At 36.3% G+C, this 17,524-nt stretch overlaps 1 protein-coding gene across 2 annotated transcripts in view; it reads left to right on the top strand.

Annotated features, from left to right (window-relative positions):
- The window catches only part of UTRN (utrophin), a 467,326-nt gene that overhangs the window by 183,870 nt on the left and 265,932 nt on the right, over positions 1-17,524 (top strand). The window contains exon 1 of one of the 2 annotated variants that reach the window (XM_036766849.1): positions 5,146-5,598. The exons of the other annotated variant lie outside the window; for it this stretch is intronic. Coding sequence (XP_036622744.1) covers positions 5,455-5,598 — 144 coding nt within the window. The 5' untranslated portion in view covers positions 5,146-5,454. Of the gene's footprint in view, positions 1-5,145; positions 5,599-17,524 lie in introns of those variants that run through there. 2 annotated transcript variants of the gene reach the window in all.

Below are 17,524 nucleotides of genomic sequence, written 5' to 3'. Positions count from 1 at the left end.
TGGTACACGTTACATTGTTAACTCCTTATGATAGGGTAAAGAGGGTCCAGTTTACTTGACTCTTAACCTCAAGTAGTTGTCTAGATTATTTTTATATGTAAGTAATTTTTCCTCATTTCTTTTTTTTACATTTCTTTTTTAAAACAATGTGGTGGTATGTTTTTAAACAAATGGTCATATGTGTGGCCATGTTGGTCCAGTATGGACAGCCCAGGACACGTATGTATGTATCACACCACCTCTTTATCCCCTTTCCCTCTGTAAGATCACTAGTTTAACACCATGTAATTGATAATTTCTGCGTGTATGTAAAGGAATGTAGATTTGTCCGTTTTCTACTGTTTAAAAGTATCTCTTGTACAGCTTTGTTGTTTTAATATTTAGATGCGCAATTTATACTTTATCATCCATATTCAGGCAACATGCCCTTCTTATTTTTCCTGTACTGAGGATATATATTTATGTAATTTGAAAGTCTTTCAGATTTGTAGCAGGTTAGCCTGCAGAATCATTGATTAGTACTTAATAGATATTCTTATATTCATATCTAAAGGAATAATGCATTTGAAACAGTAATAATTTATGGGTAAACACCCCCAAAAATCTTTATGATGAATATAAGAAATGGTAATATTTTATATCTAAAGAGTTTAACCATTCCTCCTTATCTTATTCTGTTAGGAAACATGACACATAGTCATTCAAAATATTTCAAGATCATTCCTTATTATGTAGGGAGAGGTGAGATTTTTTTTTTTTTTTTAGTGAGAAAAGATGGAGGACTAACATGCTAATGCCAGGATTTTTTTTTCAAAAAGTGAAGTAGAATGGAGGTTTTAGACTCTTATGTTGAAGTAAAATAAAACAATTTTCATTAGGCATAAATTTATAAAAATCCTTCATTGTATTTGTATTAATAATGGTTAAAGGCAATGAGGAACAGTGTTTATTTTAAAGTCTTTAAAAATATATTTAATCACTGAAAGAGAAGGGAAATGTTTGTCAGGAACTTTTACGATACACATTTTAACTACATAGTATATTTTTCTTCTTTAATATGTGATTTATTATAAAATATTTCTCCTCCTGCTTTACTTTAAAGATTATCTTTAGCTCTGTACAGTATCATTCTGTGGACCATTATTAGTGAAGCAAAACCTTCTTTTCACTCCTCATTTCCAAGGCAAGTGAGGAATTTTATTTCCTTTGGGTTTTTGGATAATCTAATTTTCCTGTTAAATGAGCAAATATTTGAAGTTGAAACTTTGGGAGGCTTACCTTAAAAGGGGAATAAATTGAAAGCAAAGTTAACATAAAAACAATTTTTAGAGTTTGATCTTAAGTTCACAGTTTAAGGCACAAGAGAACCAAGGTATTTTATGTTTAGTGCACAGAACTAAACTAATTACATACCTTGTTAGAATATTCTAGGTCTGATTTATGGCCTGATTCATGGCTGTGATACAATTATGTGAAGAGCAAGTAGACATTTTCCCTGTGTTCATATGAAGCTTTGGTGAAATGGAGTGAAGGAGGGTGTGCTGTTAAATGTTAATTTAATTTCTGGAAGGATGCTACATTTTTTGTATGCCACATTTTTAATGGAAAAAGCATTATTTTAAGCAACATTTGTTTCATTGACTCACTATAGGGCTCTCTCAGGTAGCTTATAACTCAAACAATCAATCATCTTAGTGATAGACTGGTTGCAGAAGCATGTCCTCTTCCAATGGATATATGTTTGACTTTGATTTTTAGTGGTTAGGAGTAGATGGGTAAAGAAATAAGAACTGAATGAAGTGTACACAAATTAACAACTTACTTTTTATTAGGCTATTTCCCCTAATATTTTAAAACATTGCTATATTCTACATTAAAATAATTCTTATTTCCCAAACTCATCAGTTAATAAAGAATATTTATTGAGTCTTTATTATGCTCATAATACATTTTGATTTTTAAATGTTTTATTGACAGATATTTTAAAATGCCATTCTAACTTTCTAGTTTCTTTCATCCTTTGCTTAATAGAACCCTGCCTTATAACAACTACAGTTAAGTAATACAAATTAATTGTAATTCTAAATCATGTCTCAAAATGAATGTCTTATTCTGCACCTGTTGTCCACTGCCTCTCTGTCAAAGAAGTGCAAAGCTTTGTCCCTTCTTCCTAGCTATCTTCTGAAACTATGATTAGACACTGCTTTGATTGGAGTTGTGGTCTTTCTGAATTGTATTCCTTTATATTACTATGGTAAATTCTTCAGATTCTGCTTAATTTCATTTCAGAATGTTAAATATAGAAGGGTGCAGAGATAATGTGAGTAGATTAGAAAACATTAGTCAGTCAATCTTAGAACCTCAGCGATATCTAGTCCAATCTCTTAATTCATTACATTATAAGAAATTGAAGCGCAGACAGCCATTTTTGCCTAATATTAAAAGCGAATAAGTAGGAGAGCCAGAACAGAACCCAGCTCCCCAGATTCCTGGGTCAGTGCTTTTTCTTCTACCCCACCTTGCCTGCAATTTGCCTGGAGAGAGATAAGATGTGAATATGAAGATACTGAAAATGATGGGACAACAAAATACTCATGAAAAGTTAAATAATGTAACATAATATAATTAGAAGCTGCATGACTGGTAGAGTCAGTATGACCACAGTTCAGAAAGAGGCCAAATAGGTAGAGAACATGGGCTGATATGGTTAAGGAAGGTTCTCATGGGAATTACGGTGAGAGGTAGAACTCAAGGATAGTGTGTGATATGTATGGATGAAGAAGGAAGAAGGCTGTTCAACTGGGAAGGACAGGCCAGTTAGGTTGGTGCAGTGGATAGAGCGCTGGACCTAGCGTTAGGAAGACTCATCTTCCTGAGTTCAAATCCGGCCTCAGACACTTACTGGCTGTGTAACCCTGGCCAAGTCACTCATCCCTTTCACTCTAGTGTCACTCAACCAAATCACTCTAGTGTCTTTGCCAAGAAAATGCTAAATGAGGTCACAAAGAGTCAGACATGACCAAAAATTCCTGAATAACAAAGAGTAAGAAATAGTGCAGAGATGCCAGCTATGATTTCATATATAGTTCCCCCTGAAAAGAATGTTTTGTGAAGTTCTGCCTATTTCAGGCCTTCTTTGACCTTTTATTTAGGTGAATGTTGATGTTACGTTGGCTTGTTGAGCCAAAACATGACATTGGTTGCCTGACCAAGCATTTCAAGTGCTTGGCAAGGTCATGCCACAGACAAGATGATGACGCTGTTCACTTGTTTAGTATCTGACACTTTGTGACCCCATTTGGGATTTTCTTGGCAAAGATACTGCAGGGGTTTTCCATTTCTTTCTTCAGCTTATTTTACAGATGAGGAAACTGAGGGAAACAGGATTAAAGTAACTTGCATAGGGTCACATAGCTAGCTATGTCTGAGGCTGTATTTGAATGAACTTAGTTCTTCCTGACTCCAGGCCTAGAGCTCACTGTGTCACCTTGCCTGCCCCACACACAAGGTAAACAACTACAATTTTGCTGTATTATAATATTTATAGATACTGTATACATGCAGCAATCTATTGATATAATATCCGTCATTAAATATGTCAATTATCAATTTTCTGCTCTTTAATTTTTAATATTAATATCCAAGGGATCTTATTGATGAAGAGTTATCTTTGACATTTTCAATCTTTTATTACTGTAGATAAAATCATGCTCGGTTCTTAATAGCATACTTTTAGTTTTGGTGTTCAATTCTTTTTTCTTTTTTTTTGGTGCCTGAAGTCTAAGGTGGGGGGGAGGCTTAGATTTTAATAAACTCTTTAACAAGTATTCGTTAAGTACCTACTGTGTGCCTAATACTGTGAGGAGAATAAGCAACTTTTATTAAAGTTTCTTCACCTAATGGTTCTCTAGTGTGCACTCTTCGTATTATTTAGTTGCATTATTGACATTCCATCCTGGCAGTTCTATAATCGATATCTTGGCATATTCATTCTAACCAGAGGGAGGCACTATAGGCTCAGGATGTGTTCTAGTAATGAAGTGCAAAAAACAAACGGATGGTACAAAACTGGCTGGTAACTGAGTAGAAAAAACAATACTAGAGAAACATATTTAAATATTTGAAGTGATATTGAAGTAAAGGCAGAGGAGACCTGAGGAAATAGGCAGAAATTTTTTAAGTTTTATGAAGATGGGGTGTTTGTGTGCCCTTAGTACTGCCCAAGAAGACTACGCCTTCTTGAAGGACTCCTTTTCTGATTTACTTTTTTAAGGAATAATACGACAGTTGCACATTGTGATGAAACTGTAATATTACACAGGTTATTAGTTTGAGCAAGACAGTGATAATGAGAAACATCTGGCTTCTATTCCTGGCTGTGATCTTTGACCAAAGCATTTAATCATTCTGTGTTATTTTCATCATCTTTAAAATGGGAGCTAAATCTCAACATATTTGCTTCAGTTTTTACTTGTGACAGTGACCCTAAGATGGTTTAGAAGGTCCCATAAGGTGTAATCATGTAGTCTGGCTTATTTTTGTGCCCAAGCATCTTATTCCTATTCCTAACAGGTCTATGGAAATAAACTTGAGAACATAAAATAGCCTTCTGAAAAGGGAATCATAATATTCTGAATGACTCCTAATAGCCTTTTATTAATGTTACTTTTTAATTAGTTAAGTTCTGACATTCTGTTTAGTAATGGCTTTACTTCCAGGTATGGAAATGTATGTCTTTGATAGCTCATTGGGCAGTCTGTTTCAGTCTTAAGCGAAGACATGTGTACCCCTGCAGTTATTCATTCATTCATTTATTTAGGTTTTTTTTTAAGATAATCTAGCTTTGTGACCTTTCCTTATGTGATTGATTAGCCTTTAATGTATGACTTGATATCACTAGAGCCAGGTATCCCTCTGTTCTTCTCTCAAGATTTATAACAGAGTCTATTATTCACTCACTCCACAGTGCTCTGCCAGAGCTGCATTTAGTCTGGGAGTGAACACATCCTTCTCCAGAGTGAGGGAGTGAATGCCTTTCTATCTCCTAATATAAACCAGCTCCGAGGGATGAACTATTATTATCTGTTGGAGCTGTCTTCCCAAGGGGCTTCTGCTTTGTCTCGGCAGCGTTAATGTTTCACTTAATGTCCTTCTTGGCTACCAACTGCGCTCCTCTACGGCAACAGACAGCACTTGGCTCAACAACTTGCTTCCTTTTCCACCCGTGCTGAGCTGAGCAAACACTGGCTTGGGGAGCATCTGTCAGGGGCTTTCTGTTTGGCGTTTATGTGTGCTTTTTAGATTGAGAAGAACTTGAAGGTGTATAATCCTTCTTCTCCTTGGGAAGCTACAGCTTATACCTCTCCAATGTATTCCTGGAAACGAGCATGCTCAGAAAACTGGCAAATCCTTGTCCAGTGACCAGGAGGAAATGAGCATTGCTCTTCATTTATAATGCAAATTCTGAGGTGTCTTCAGAAGTGTGGCAAACTTAAAATGATGGCTGTGGTGAGAACATCTCTTCAGAAAGTTGTGGTTTTGTTGCATCGTTTACAAAGGATGGCAGTTTCTTCTCCTCGATACCAGAAGCTCTGTAAGGTAATTGTAGACTGAAAACGAACATCTCAGGAGTCTGATTATCTGACTCCCTTTTCAAGCTTTAAAAACTGTCATGAGAGTGATGGCATTGAGGCACTTTGCAAATGTCAGATTATAAAATTTACTTGGCTGAATTTTTTATTTACATTTGGGCTAAGAATTTTAAATACTACTACAACTTTAATTAATGCTTTATTTTGTAATAGACAAAAGGTTGTCTTGTTTATGATGTTTAAGTGTTTGCAGAGAATATAATTTATTGATATTCATTAAAATGTATTTTTTTATTCTTCTAAAAAGCAGCATCTTCCTAGTGCAAGTATTCTACTGATGTAAGTTTCAGAAAAATTAAAGGTAGATCCTATAGAATATTATTTTACCCTATTTAGATAAAACCAATTCCCCTCCCAACACATCTTTCATTCTATCATCTCATTGATTTTTTTCTTTTTTTTTTTTGAAATGAGAAGTGCATTTAAAGAACCATGGAAAATTGTTCTGCTTAGAGGTTTTAGAGCTTGTTATCTGAATTTTAGAATTGTTGTTGCTTTTTTATGTAGGAAGATTCCTTTGTCAGTAGTTATATTAAATATCATAATATTGAAGTGTTAGAAGAGACTCTCAGGGGTTTTCTAGTCCCATCTCTTGCCCTATATTCGAGCTCTCTCTCCCTCCCTCCTTCCCTCTCTCTCTGCCTTGACAGGTGGTCCTCTCTCCAAGTTTGAACACTTCCACAGAGTGGGAAGAACTTACAGTAAAACAAGTGTTACCTTCTAAGAAAAGTTGAGCAGAAAAATGGAAATTATTTAAAAGTTTTAAATTTCAATTTGTCACTCCCTAAATTTGAAAACTATTCAACCATAAGTTGCATTTCTTCCTCTTTTGAAGTTATCACTGTCACACTTTTATTTCTGGTGAAACTATTATTTACAATTTAGAGATTCCTATTCTTGTGGCTTTTTGCAATTACTTGCTGCAGAATGCCATTTTAACCTTAGTGTCAAATCTGTGTTCCACTCATCAGTATTAGTGTGATTGTGCTTAAATTCCTTTCAAACATTGTATCCTCAAAAACTTGCATTGGAACCTTTGTCAGAGACACACCTGTGAGCTGAATGAAAATTGGACTTTTGCATTTTCTCTTAGAGTGGATAATGCAGAACACAAAAATATTGAACTTTATTTGCATGGCAAGTTTATTATATGGGGCTCGAGAGTGAAATGGAAAACCAAATGAAGTATAAATTTACTGTCTTTAGGTTACTTTATTTTCTTTGAACTTTGTCTGAAGCAGTTTCTCCTTATATAAAGTTTTCCTTGGGAGATATGTAGCAGGTTATGATTGAAGTACTGAGCCATTCTTTGCAAGAACCTTTAGAAATACTTCTCACTCACACTATTAGCTAAGCAAGGCTTCATAGATAGGATTTAATAACAATGTCAGCTGAGAAAATTTCTATCTTTCTTTAATTTCAAATGTTTGATTCAGTGAGTGTAGTGTGTTTCAGTGCATTTCAAAGAATAAATTTAATGTCCTAAAAGCATTTTTTCATGCAAATAAGGCAGTTTTGTTAATAGAGAAGAAAAGCTCATTCACTCATGCTTTTTTTTTTATAAAAGAAATTACAAGCATGAATACATAAAGCATCCTTTTTTTGTTTGGAGCTGGGTCATTTTGTTGATACATTTGTACAGACTTGCACAACTGATCATTTGTCTCCCTTCTCAGACTGCCAAATGACTCCAGTAGGTATAGCCATGAAAGTTGGCAAAGCCAAACATTGGTCAGAAGCAATATCGATAAAGTAAGAGTAATGCTTTAATCAGTTTAGCTGTTAGATTCCAAATAAAAGATACCAAAAATCATGATAAAATGTTGTTTACCTTGAACTGTCACTGAGGTTTAGTGGGAACAGACCAGCCATTTAGGGAAGGGATACTCTCTGGGCGGATTTCTTGAGACGTTCATTTATTTATAACATGAATATATTTATAATAAACGTGCTTAGTTTGGAAGTGGCGTTTATATAATTTTGTGCAGGAATTTGTCCTTCTGTGTACTTTTTGTACCACTGCTAAATCAGCTGCTGATGCAGTTAACAGAATGGGAAATTTACAGTCCCGATGTTTTCCAGCAGGTGTCAACATAAGGCAATGCTATCAAAGCTCTGGTTTAAGAAACCAAGAAACTAAAAAGGAAACTGGCATGAATATTATAAATTAAAATGACCTAGTGGGAGATGGATGCATAACATTCATTTTGTTGAACTGAGCACATTTATTTTAGATGTTGACATATTGAAATGTGTATGATGTCAGTGGGGTACAATTAGATGGTTAACAGTTGCTAGCCTTAATAGTTGCTTAGTCATTGTTACTCCTCTGAAAGATGTTTGTTAGTGGTGACAGAAAAAAATTCTGCAGCATAGGAATATTTTTCTGTGTTCTGTCATCTATAAGAGAGTTTAATTGAATTCCATTTGTTATCAGTTTTCATGTATGCAAGGGGGTAAGTATCTTAATAACTTCCCTATAAATTTTTCTTTGAAAAGCTTTATTTATAACTACAGTGCTGCTATGAGTTAATCTAACCCCCTTCTTCTCTACCCTTTAAATTTAGTTTCTCAGTAAGGATATACTGTGACTCAAATAGTAAAAACTTTCGGTCTTTCCCAGATGAAAAATATAGAAACAATCTTTGTTTTTTTAGTGCATTTACAGAGTGACATAAGTAGGAAAGAGGTTGAGGAATTAAATGTGAAAATTATCTATTTTTAATGCATTTCCTTCATAGAGTGGTGTTCGCCAGTCTTTGCTATCTTATTCCATCTTCATATTTAACCTCTTTACTCCCTCTCTTATGAGGCTGAACTTAAGTCTTTTTCATTATCTTGTCATTAGATACTTCACCCTTTTGGTTACTCGTTATAAAAGGTCCAATAAGGACATAGTGGATACATTCAATATTATGTCACTTGTTCATTTTAACTAGTGTATGCCATTTAAAGACTTTAATCTCATTTGCTGCGTGTGTGGGTGTGTGTGCATGCACTAGTGGAATCAGCAAAGGGCGTTGTGGTGGTTAGGGAATATACTTGTCCCTAATTACAACTTAGTTTCTATTTTTTGCCCTTTATGAACAAAGGAAAAAAGTTTTTTGAGGTTCATTACCACATGAGACGATGTGATGTAGCAAATAGATATCTGCTGATGTACTTAGAAAGACCAGGATTCCATTCCTGATTTTGACACAGTGTAGTTGTGTGGCCATTGACAAGTCTCACTTGTCTATCACCTAATACTCAGGCATTTTTCTAAGACTGTAATTTATATATAGGTTGCAATCTGCTTTGGTTAGAAGGAGTTTTCCACATTAAAGAAATCATATTTCTTTGAGTAGTTGCCATAATGAATGAAACAAAACTTGGTCAGAAGTGCAGAACATAAGTATGTACTTCTCTGGAGATCTGACTAAGCAACATTCAAAATGTCCTTAATAATCATGTGTTCTTAAAATAACCTCACATTGGCCATTTCATTTTAGACCTTTTTTGGGAGGTTTGCTCGGGTACATATTTGATGGTTTGTTGCTTGTCATTTTAATGGTATTAAAATTTTTTTCTGTTGGAATTGTACAGGTATGAATTTAACTAAAAACTAAAATTTAACTTTAAAAACTATGAATTTAAAAAGTCCATTTTGAATTCCAACACACTGTAATGTATATAGTTAAACCATGTTTTTGCATATATACACATTTTGCTTATGTAAATATTTTGCTAGTAAAATATTTCACCTGTACTATACCTGAGTTGAAACCTGATTTGTAGTCATCTGTAGGTTATTTTAAAAAAATGCCACATTTTCATTTTGTTGTTAGTAAGTCAAATGAGATAATATTTTAAAAAAATGCTTAGCATAGTGCCTGGCAAATAGTAGGTGCTTATCATATACATGCTTATTCCCTCCCTTTTCTTCTCCTTCCTTTCCTACAGTAGTAGACAGTATGGGAAGACTTGCTTCTACAAAATATCAATAAAAACAAACCAAGAAAATTCATGATTTTGGGCAAAAGAAGAAAATGTTAGAAATATTGTCCAAATTAAATACCTGGTTCCTTCAATTAAGTGTTCATTTTTTTTTGGAGGGGGGGAAGGCAGGGCAATTTGGGTTAAGTGACTTGCCCAAGGTCACACAGCTAGTAAGTGTGTCAGATGTCTGAGGCCATATTTGAACTCAGGTCTTCCTGACTCCAGAGCCGGCGCTGTACTCACTGTGCCACCTAGCTGTCCAAGTGTTCATTTTTAAACTTCACTTGAGGAACATAAGTTCTGTTTAACTGCATATGCATGTGAAATCACTTTGGCCTTAGAGGTTTAAACTTTCATTAAAATCCTGACTCTTTGGAGATGAACTTTTTCAGACATTCAGGATTTGAGAATGTGTCTGCATTTTTGAGGGATTTGATAACTGGAGAAATGGAAAGTTTTCCTTTTCAGTGAGGATGCATATCCCTAGGTCCCCATCTCAAAAATGGATCTAACCAAGAAGTGCTGATGGCCAGGAGCGTACATATGCACAATATATCCTGGGTTGGAGGCTTCATGGAAGGAAAGGAATACACTGTTTGGTTTGCAGTGACTTCAGAAATGTGGGCCCTTTTGTGAAATTTTGTGAAAAAATCCTTTGTGAAAGCCAAGAAATTTGAGGGAAGAGATGGGAGAAAAAGGAAGAGAAACTAGAGATGAGGTCACCATGGCTGTGACTGTGATTAGAAGCAACAAGGTTGGGGGTGAGAAAAGAAAAGGGATAGTAATGAAGAGCGAATGGCTGTTTAGTTTACCAGGTACAAATAGCCATTTAAACTTAATTAACCTCTTAGGGCATCACCAGAATCATGCTGAAGGTGGTGGTAGATTGCAATGAAGAGTAGGGAGCAGTAAGGAACAAAGAATCATACAGACCTTAGCAGCAATGACAATTAATAGATTATATTTGTTCAACACTTTAGAGTACTTTTCAAAGTGTTTAAACATACCTCCCCTTATCTGGTCCTCAGGAGAGCTCCGAGAGTCAGGCATGGGCAGGTTTCATTATTCCGTTAGAATGTAAGGTCTTTTAAGGAAGTGGTTCCAGACAGAAAATAGGTGCCAATAAACTGCATATAAAGATCTCTATGGGCCCCATATTGACCGTAAAAATCACATATTAACATTATCTGTGTTCTATTGTGTTTTTAAAAATTTCAATAAATATTTCCTAGTTACATTTTGATCTGATTTGGCCACACTTAGGAGTGTTGCTGCTAAAAGGCCCTTGACACCTCTTTCTTAAAAGAACCTTTTCCTTTGCTTTTGTGCCTTCAGCTCTTAGCATTTCACACATAGTACAGTATATGCTTGCAGATACTTGATTGATGATCATTTTGTGCATGAGGGAATTGAGGCCCTAGAAGAACTTGCTCAATGTTTCATGTCCAGGAAATAGAGGAAACAGGACACAATCCCAGGTTTTTGGACTCTTCTGATCCTTCAGGTGTTACGGTTTGCCATGTTGAGGACAATTTATTTCTAAGACAGCTTTTCAGATGAGGAAATATTCGTTTAGTGACTACTGTAGGGACACTACGCGAGTTACTGTGAAGTATATGGAGATCAACAAGAAGTTTGTAATCCATTCAGTTCAGTTCAGTAAGTGTTTAAATGATCTCAGGTTCTATGGCTAGGATTATAAGGGCTTTACCAGACATATTAGAAAAGTCAGTACTTTGAAGAATATGCTCTTGTATTGGTTTGTTCAGGGGAATGCTCCAAAGGGAAGACCACATGGCTTAGCTGGAGACACTTAGGGAAGTGTAGGAGTTGGGGATGGCAATAGCATGGTACTAGGCAAGCCTGCTTTGCCCCCAGCTCCTACCTTCCACCCCTGTGATCTCACTGAAGCCAGGACTGGTACTTATAGAGCAGAACAAAGAATGCCATAGAATGTAGATATGAAATATGAAATGTTGCCAGGGAGCTTTGGGCATGATTGTCATCGGGCTATGGCAGGAAGTGGGAGTCCATAGTATTTAAGGCACTTCTAGTATTTGGTGCATTATTATTCCCAAACTCTTTAATAGTTCAGGTCACCTTGCTCATCTTGGGGGTCATGGAAACTGGCTTAGCTTGGAGGTCATGATAGCTTCAAGAATCAGAGCTGCTCAGTTATTTTGTGGGGAATGGTGGGGTCCTGATTGGTTTCCAACGTGTGGCATTACATGCCTGAGGTGACACCAGTCAGCTAGAAAACTGGGAAATTCTATCTTTCAGCAACACGGAGCTTAACCTGGACCCCGTGAACCTGTTAAAAAAATTTATTTTTGATAAATATTGCAGTATATTTGTCCCACTTTGTAATACCATGTATTTTATTTTATACATTTAAAAAACATTATTCTGTGAAATAGATCTATGGACTTTTTTAGAGTGCCAAAGGGGGTCTATTTACACAAGAAAAGTTGAGCTTCTTCTCTAATAGATCGTAGATATAAAGATTACCAAAGAAAAGGAAAGGAAATCTACTGAGTAGGAAGAGGAAACATAGGAAGAGGAAAGGCAATGTGTTGTACATATTGGTGAGAGTAGGTTCAGTAGACTAGTAAGAAGACAGATCAAAGTGGTGAGACAGCTTAGAAGAGAAGCCTAGAAGGGGTGAGTGGTAATAAAGTGGAGGCAGGAAATGTGGACTGCTCTTTGTCTTGCATGTGGATTGTAAAAGGAAAGAGAAGAGAGTTCAGTAATGGAATGAGAAAGGCAAGGGAAGGATTTTGTTTTTAGTGAGGGGAGAACAGGTGTTACTGATAAATAGAAAAGTTATACTTGATAGATTTGAAATGTAAAATAAGAGTGGGTAGAAGCGTATAAAAAGTAGAAGGATTATTGGCATTGGCAAGGAAGAAGACCATTTCTTTTGGGAAGAAGAAAGAAGAGGATGGACAAAGATGCAGTCTATTACACGCTCACTTAAAAACTTATGTGCAAAAAATAGGCCAAGTGTCAGATGATATTTTTGGTTTCATCCTGCTTGCCTCTACCTCTGCATCATTCATTTAACCTATGAACCAAGATATAATTCAGAATATGAAATCTTGTTATCAAAGAGTTCGTATGAATAAATTAAACAATCGTACATGACTTTCAAAGTCACTATAGTATTTAAAGATGCATTTTTAAATGTGTGTGCACCTAGATCAGTAAAAAGTGAAACATTAAGAAAAACCTGGAGAAAAATGGACATGTTTGTCATTTTTAAGAAGCATTTCCTTATGATAATGAATTCTTAGGGTTTCGGAGTTTTGGTGTAGGGTAAAATAACTGGAGAAATAAATATTATGAAAACCTGGGTTCTAGTCTTGATTTTAATAACTAGTTATATAATTTTGATTGAAGGTCCCTTTCTCTTTGGGTCTCAGTTTCCTTATCTGTAAAATGAAGGAGTCAGAATTCTTTTAACTCTAAAGTTCAAAGCTCCAAATGTTTATTATTTGGTTCAGTTCAATTCTGTGAGTTTTTGCTAAGTTCTTGCTGTTTGTAGACACTGTGCCAGGATATAAAAACAAAACCAAAAAATTCCCCTGTTCTTAAGGAGTTTATGTTATACTGGTGATACAACATGTAAATTAAGTAAATAGAAGATAATTTGAGGAAGGAAAGAACATTAATAATTAGGTGATTGGGAAAGCTTCTCATGGGAACTGAATATAAACCAAACCTCTAAGGAAACTTGGTTCTTCCAAGGGAGAAGGGAGAAAGAAGTGAGAAGAGAAGGCATTCCAGGCATGAGGGAAGTCTATACAAAGACAAAGTAGTGGGAAATGGGATGCCAATTTCAGGAAACAGCAACTTGGCTGTGTGAAGAGGGGTAATGGGCAGTAAATTTGGAAATGTAGGCAGGAAGCCAGATTGTACAGGTTCTTTAAATGCCAACCTGGATGATTTGTATATTATCTCAGGTGTAATAGGAAGCTCCCAAAGCTTTCTTTAGTTGTGGAGTGATATGTCAGAGTTTTGTTTTAGGAATACAAATTTGGCTGCTGCTTGGCACATGGATTGTTGAGGGAGGGGTCTGGGAGGGAGTTAGGTTAACCTAAGTAAGAGGTGTTGAGGTCCTGAACTAGGCTGGTGGCAGTGTGAGTAGAGAGATGCAGACAGATGTGAGACATACAAGTCTGTGCAATTTTAAACTGCATGACTTTGGGGACATCTTGTATTATGGAAGTAGGTCTTTTAAGACACAGCAATTTGAAAGACCCTACTGCCTGTGATGGGTGAGGGAGAAAGAAGAGTCAAAGATATCTCTGAGGTTGCAAACCTTAGTGATAAGGGTGACATGTCTCCTGAAAAGAAACAGGGACATTTGTAGAAGTGGGTTTCAGGATGGAGATAATGAGTTTGTTCTGAATATAGTGAGTTGAGATGCTTATATAACAACTTGTTGGAAATGCCTAATAGTGAATTGGTGAAGCCGAACTACACTTTGAGACAGAATTGAGGGCTAGATAAATGACCTGGGAGCTAATCCATGGGTGTGCTAGAGTCAGCTTGAACTGGCTTGAGCCTGTGGTTAAAATTTCAACGTAAATAAGCATTTACATCTCAGAAATTGGCAAATGCTACAAATCAGGCATTGATTTATTGTTTTGTTCATTGTCTAGGCTTAAGTGATTAAGAAAATGTCAATAATGCATGTTAAACTCAAACATGTATCTCGTGTGTGTGTGTGTGTGTGTGTGTGTGTGTGTGTGTGTGTATTTCCTTTTTGGTGAGTTGTTTGTTAAAAATTTACCAGCTCACTTTTGGGGTCACCTACATGGAGATTACAGTTGATCCCTTGGGAAGTTTTGAGATACCCAGATGGAGGTGCTAACTTTTCCATGTATTAAAATAATGGGGATATTACCTATTAGGTGCCTGTTGATTGACTGATAGGTGTATAATTCTAGTATGGTGTGAGGTTATCAACATGTTTGCTGTAGTTTACCATTGTAGTACAACCATAGATGGTGCTTTGGTCTCTCCCTGCCCGATTAGAACTCTTTGAGACATTATTTACTGCAGAATCCACATAAATTGACCAGTTTTTAATTTTGTATGATATTTTTTGGTTGGGGTGATATGGGCCCTGTGATTTAATGGATGTGGTAGAACTCCATAGAGAGGAATGAGGGAATGCCTTCTGTTGCCATGGATTGATCAGCATTTTATCCATTTAGTACATTCTTACCAATTTGTCTTGGACACCAAGAAGACAGGTAGTTTGCTTCATTGGACCCATTGCTCAAAGGTGTTAGAGGCAGGACTTGAACTCAGGTTTTGCTGGTGAGGAAGGTGATTCATTGAAGACCCCCTACTCTATTCTAATCAGTATCAATCAATTTGATATGATTATAAGTTCTATATAGATTGTCCCAGAGTTGTGACTTGCAAATGACAAGATCACTTGTGTCATCATAGGAAGTTGGATGGAGGCCCTCCACCCTTGCTTTTCCTTATGGCATCAAGCCCAGTGTGGTGGAGGTGCCTCAACTACATGGAAAGTACCCCCAAATTATTTTTGTGTCTCTGGACCATTCTTTCTTTTCCAATATGAGCAGGTGCCTATCTTATGACCATCTTATAACCACCTAGTTAGTAGAGATATTCCTTGCCCTGCCCACCTTGTGACCCTGTTGCTATATTGTTTTGCTTATTTTAGCCTATGCATCATGTATTAACCAATGAAATTATTCTGTTCTTGAATGTTTACATATCAAACCCTATAAAAATAAGGCCCTGTCAGGAGGGAGCATCTCAGATCGTGAGAAAAGTCTGAGATCTACTTCATTAGAGGGGACCATGAACCCTTTAATAAAGTGCTGTTGACTCAGAGCTCTGTCTCAGTTTCTGTAATTATGTTACAGGGTTTTCACACTTAGAATTCTCTACTTAAATGCAACCAGATTCTGAATTTTTCATAGTATGTGATTATTTATATAAAGTAGGACACAACTAATTTTTGGGAAAATTCGAAAACCTTGTGGTTAGCAGAACATTAAGGAAGTTTTGCTGTAGTAGTTTTGGATGCGGAGTTTGAAAGTAACTAGCTATAGAAAGAATTATTATAATTCAGTTGTGTCTGACTCTTTGTGACCCCATTTGGGTTTTTCTTTGCAAAGGTACTGGGGTGGTTTGCTGCCGTCTCCAGCTTATTTTACAGATGAATAAACTGAGGAAACAGGGTTAAGTGACTCTCTCAGGGTTACACAGCAGTAAGTGTCTGAGGCCAAATTTGAACTTATCTTCCTAATGCTAGGCCCAGCAGTCTATGTACTGTGCCACCTAGCTGCCCATAGGAAGAATAGAAAAAGAAAATAGAGCATGGGCTTGCTTCAGAGTGAATGCATTTTAATGAACCTTCCAGGGATCCAGCTCTATTGGCCTACTAGCTCTTCCTCACTGAGGAGGTTTGTGCTCTGTTATGTTAACTTTTGCTGTTCCTTGTTTTCCTTTCTCTTCGTTTCTGCCTCTTAGTGTATCACTTCCTTATAAACTCAAGCCCAGATGCCTACTGCCTCTTGCATGAGACCTTTCTTGATCCCTTCAATTGCCTGTTTCCTCCTCCTTGTACTGGGTTTGAATGTATTTTTTGTCTGCTTAGATATGCACTTGTGATGTTCCCCCAACCCTGATTGATAAGGAACTATTTTCACTTTATTTTCTTTATGTTCCTAGCAGCTAGTTTATAGCAGGGGTTTAGTAAATGTTTGTTGATTGGTTAATTAATTGATCCTGTTGCTTGAAGGAGTTTAATCTTGAAGACATGAATTCATGTCCTTATGGATAGCAAGAACATTAGGTGTTCCTTAGTATAACTTGGTCATTTTATAGATGAACAAACTAAGGCCAGAGAAGCTGTGACTTACCTGAGCTCACACAGCTTTTTTAGTTTGGACATCACTTTTAAGTTCCCAAAGGAAACAGTAGCTCATATTTTCATTTTAAGGGAAGTCAGCAATTTTTATGTATGCATTTAAAAATATATACTTCACCAGAGAAGGAACCTTCAACCATCATTCTTTTATGTAAATGAAAAAATGTTCAGAAACAGATTAAATGCTAGACCTTGCCTTTTTTTCTTTCTCTTTGCTCTTCTACAGCTTAGCCAGAAAAATTGCAGCTAGACTTTTTGAGCCCACTCATCCAGTTCCATATCACATTTCAATCCAATGTAGTTTGGGTTCCATCTTCATCAATAAGCTGAAACTTCTATAACGTTACCAATGATCTCTTAATTGTTAAATGTGACCCTTTCATATCTTAGCTAGAAAAAGTTAACTAGACTCCTTCGGTCTGCTTGTTCAGTTCCAACTCATTTTATCTCATTGTAATCTAGCTTCCATCTTTATAAAATTTTTTTTTGAAGTGTCTAGTCTAGATATTTAACTAGCTGCATGACACTGGGCAAGTCACTTAACACTGGTTGCCTCAGTTTCCTCATCTGTAAAATGAACTGGAGAAGGAAGTGGCAAACCCCTCCAGTATCTTTGCCATGAAATCCCCAAATGAGGTCGCAAAGAATCAGACAGGACCAAAAATAACTGAATAGCGACTAGATGACCCTTTTCTCAGCTTTTATCTATCTTAACTTCTCAGCATTTTATATGGTAGATTACCTCCTATTCCTACATTTTCATGACACTGCTTTCTTCTTTTTCTCCCCCTGTCCACCTAAGTACTTCTTCCAGATCTCCTTTGCTGGTTAATTATTCATGTCTTGCCTCAGTAATGATGGTTGACATAACTTGCTGTTCCCCTAGCTTGGCATTCCATCTCCTGTGTAAAGAGCCCCTTTGTATAGTTTTTCCCTTGTGTCTGGGATGTATTATTTACCTTCTCATCTCTGCCTC

This window comes from Trichosurus vulpecula, chromosome 7 (assembly GCF_011100635.1).
Source record: "Trichosurus vulpecula isolate mTriVul1 chromosome 7, mTriVul1.pri, whole genome shotgun sequence".
Lineage (NCBI taxonomy): Eukaryota > Metazoa > Chordata > Mammalia > Diprotodontia > Phalangeridae > Trichosurus > Trichosurus vulpecula.
Note: the sequence above shows the minus strand (reverse complement) of the source record. Positions and strands in the feature narration are given on the sequence as shown.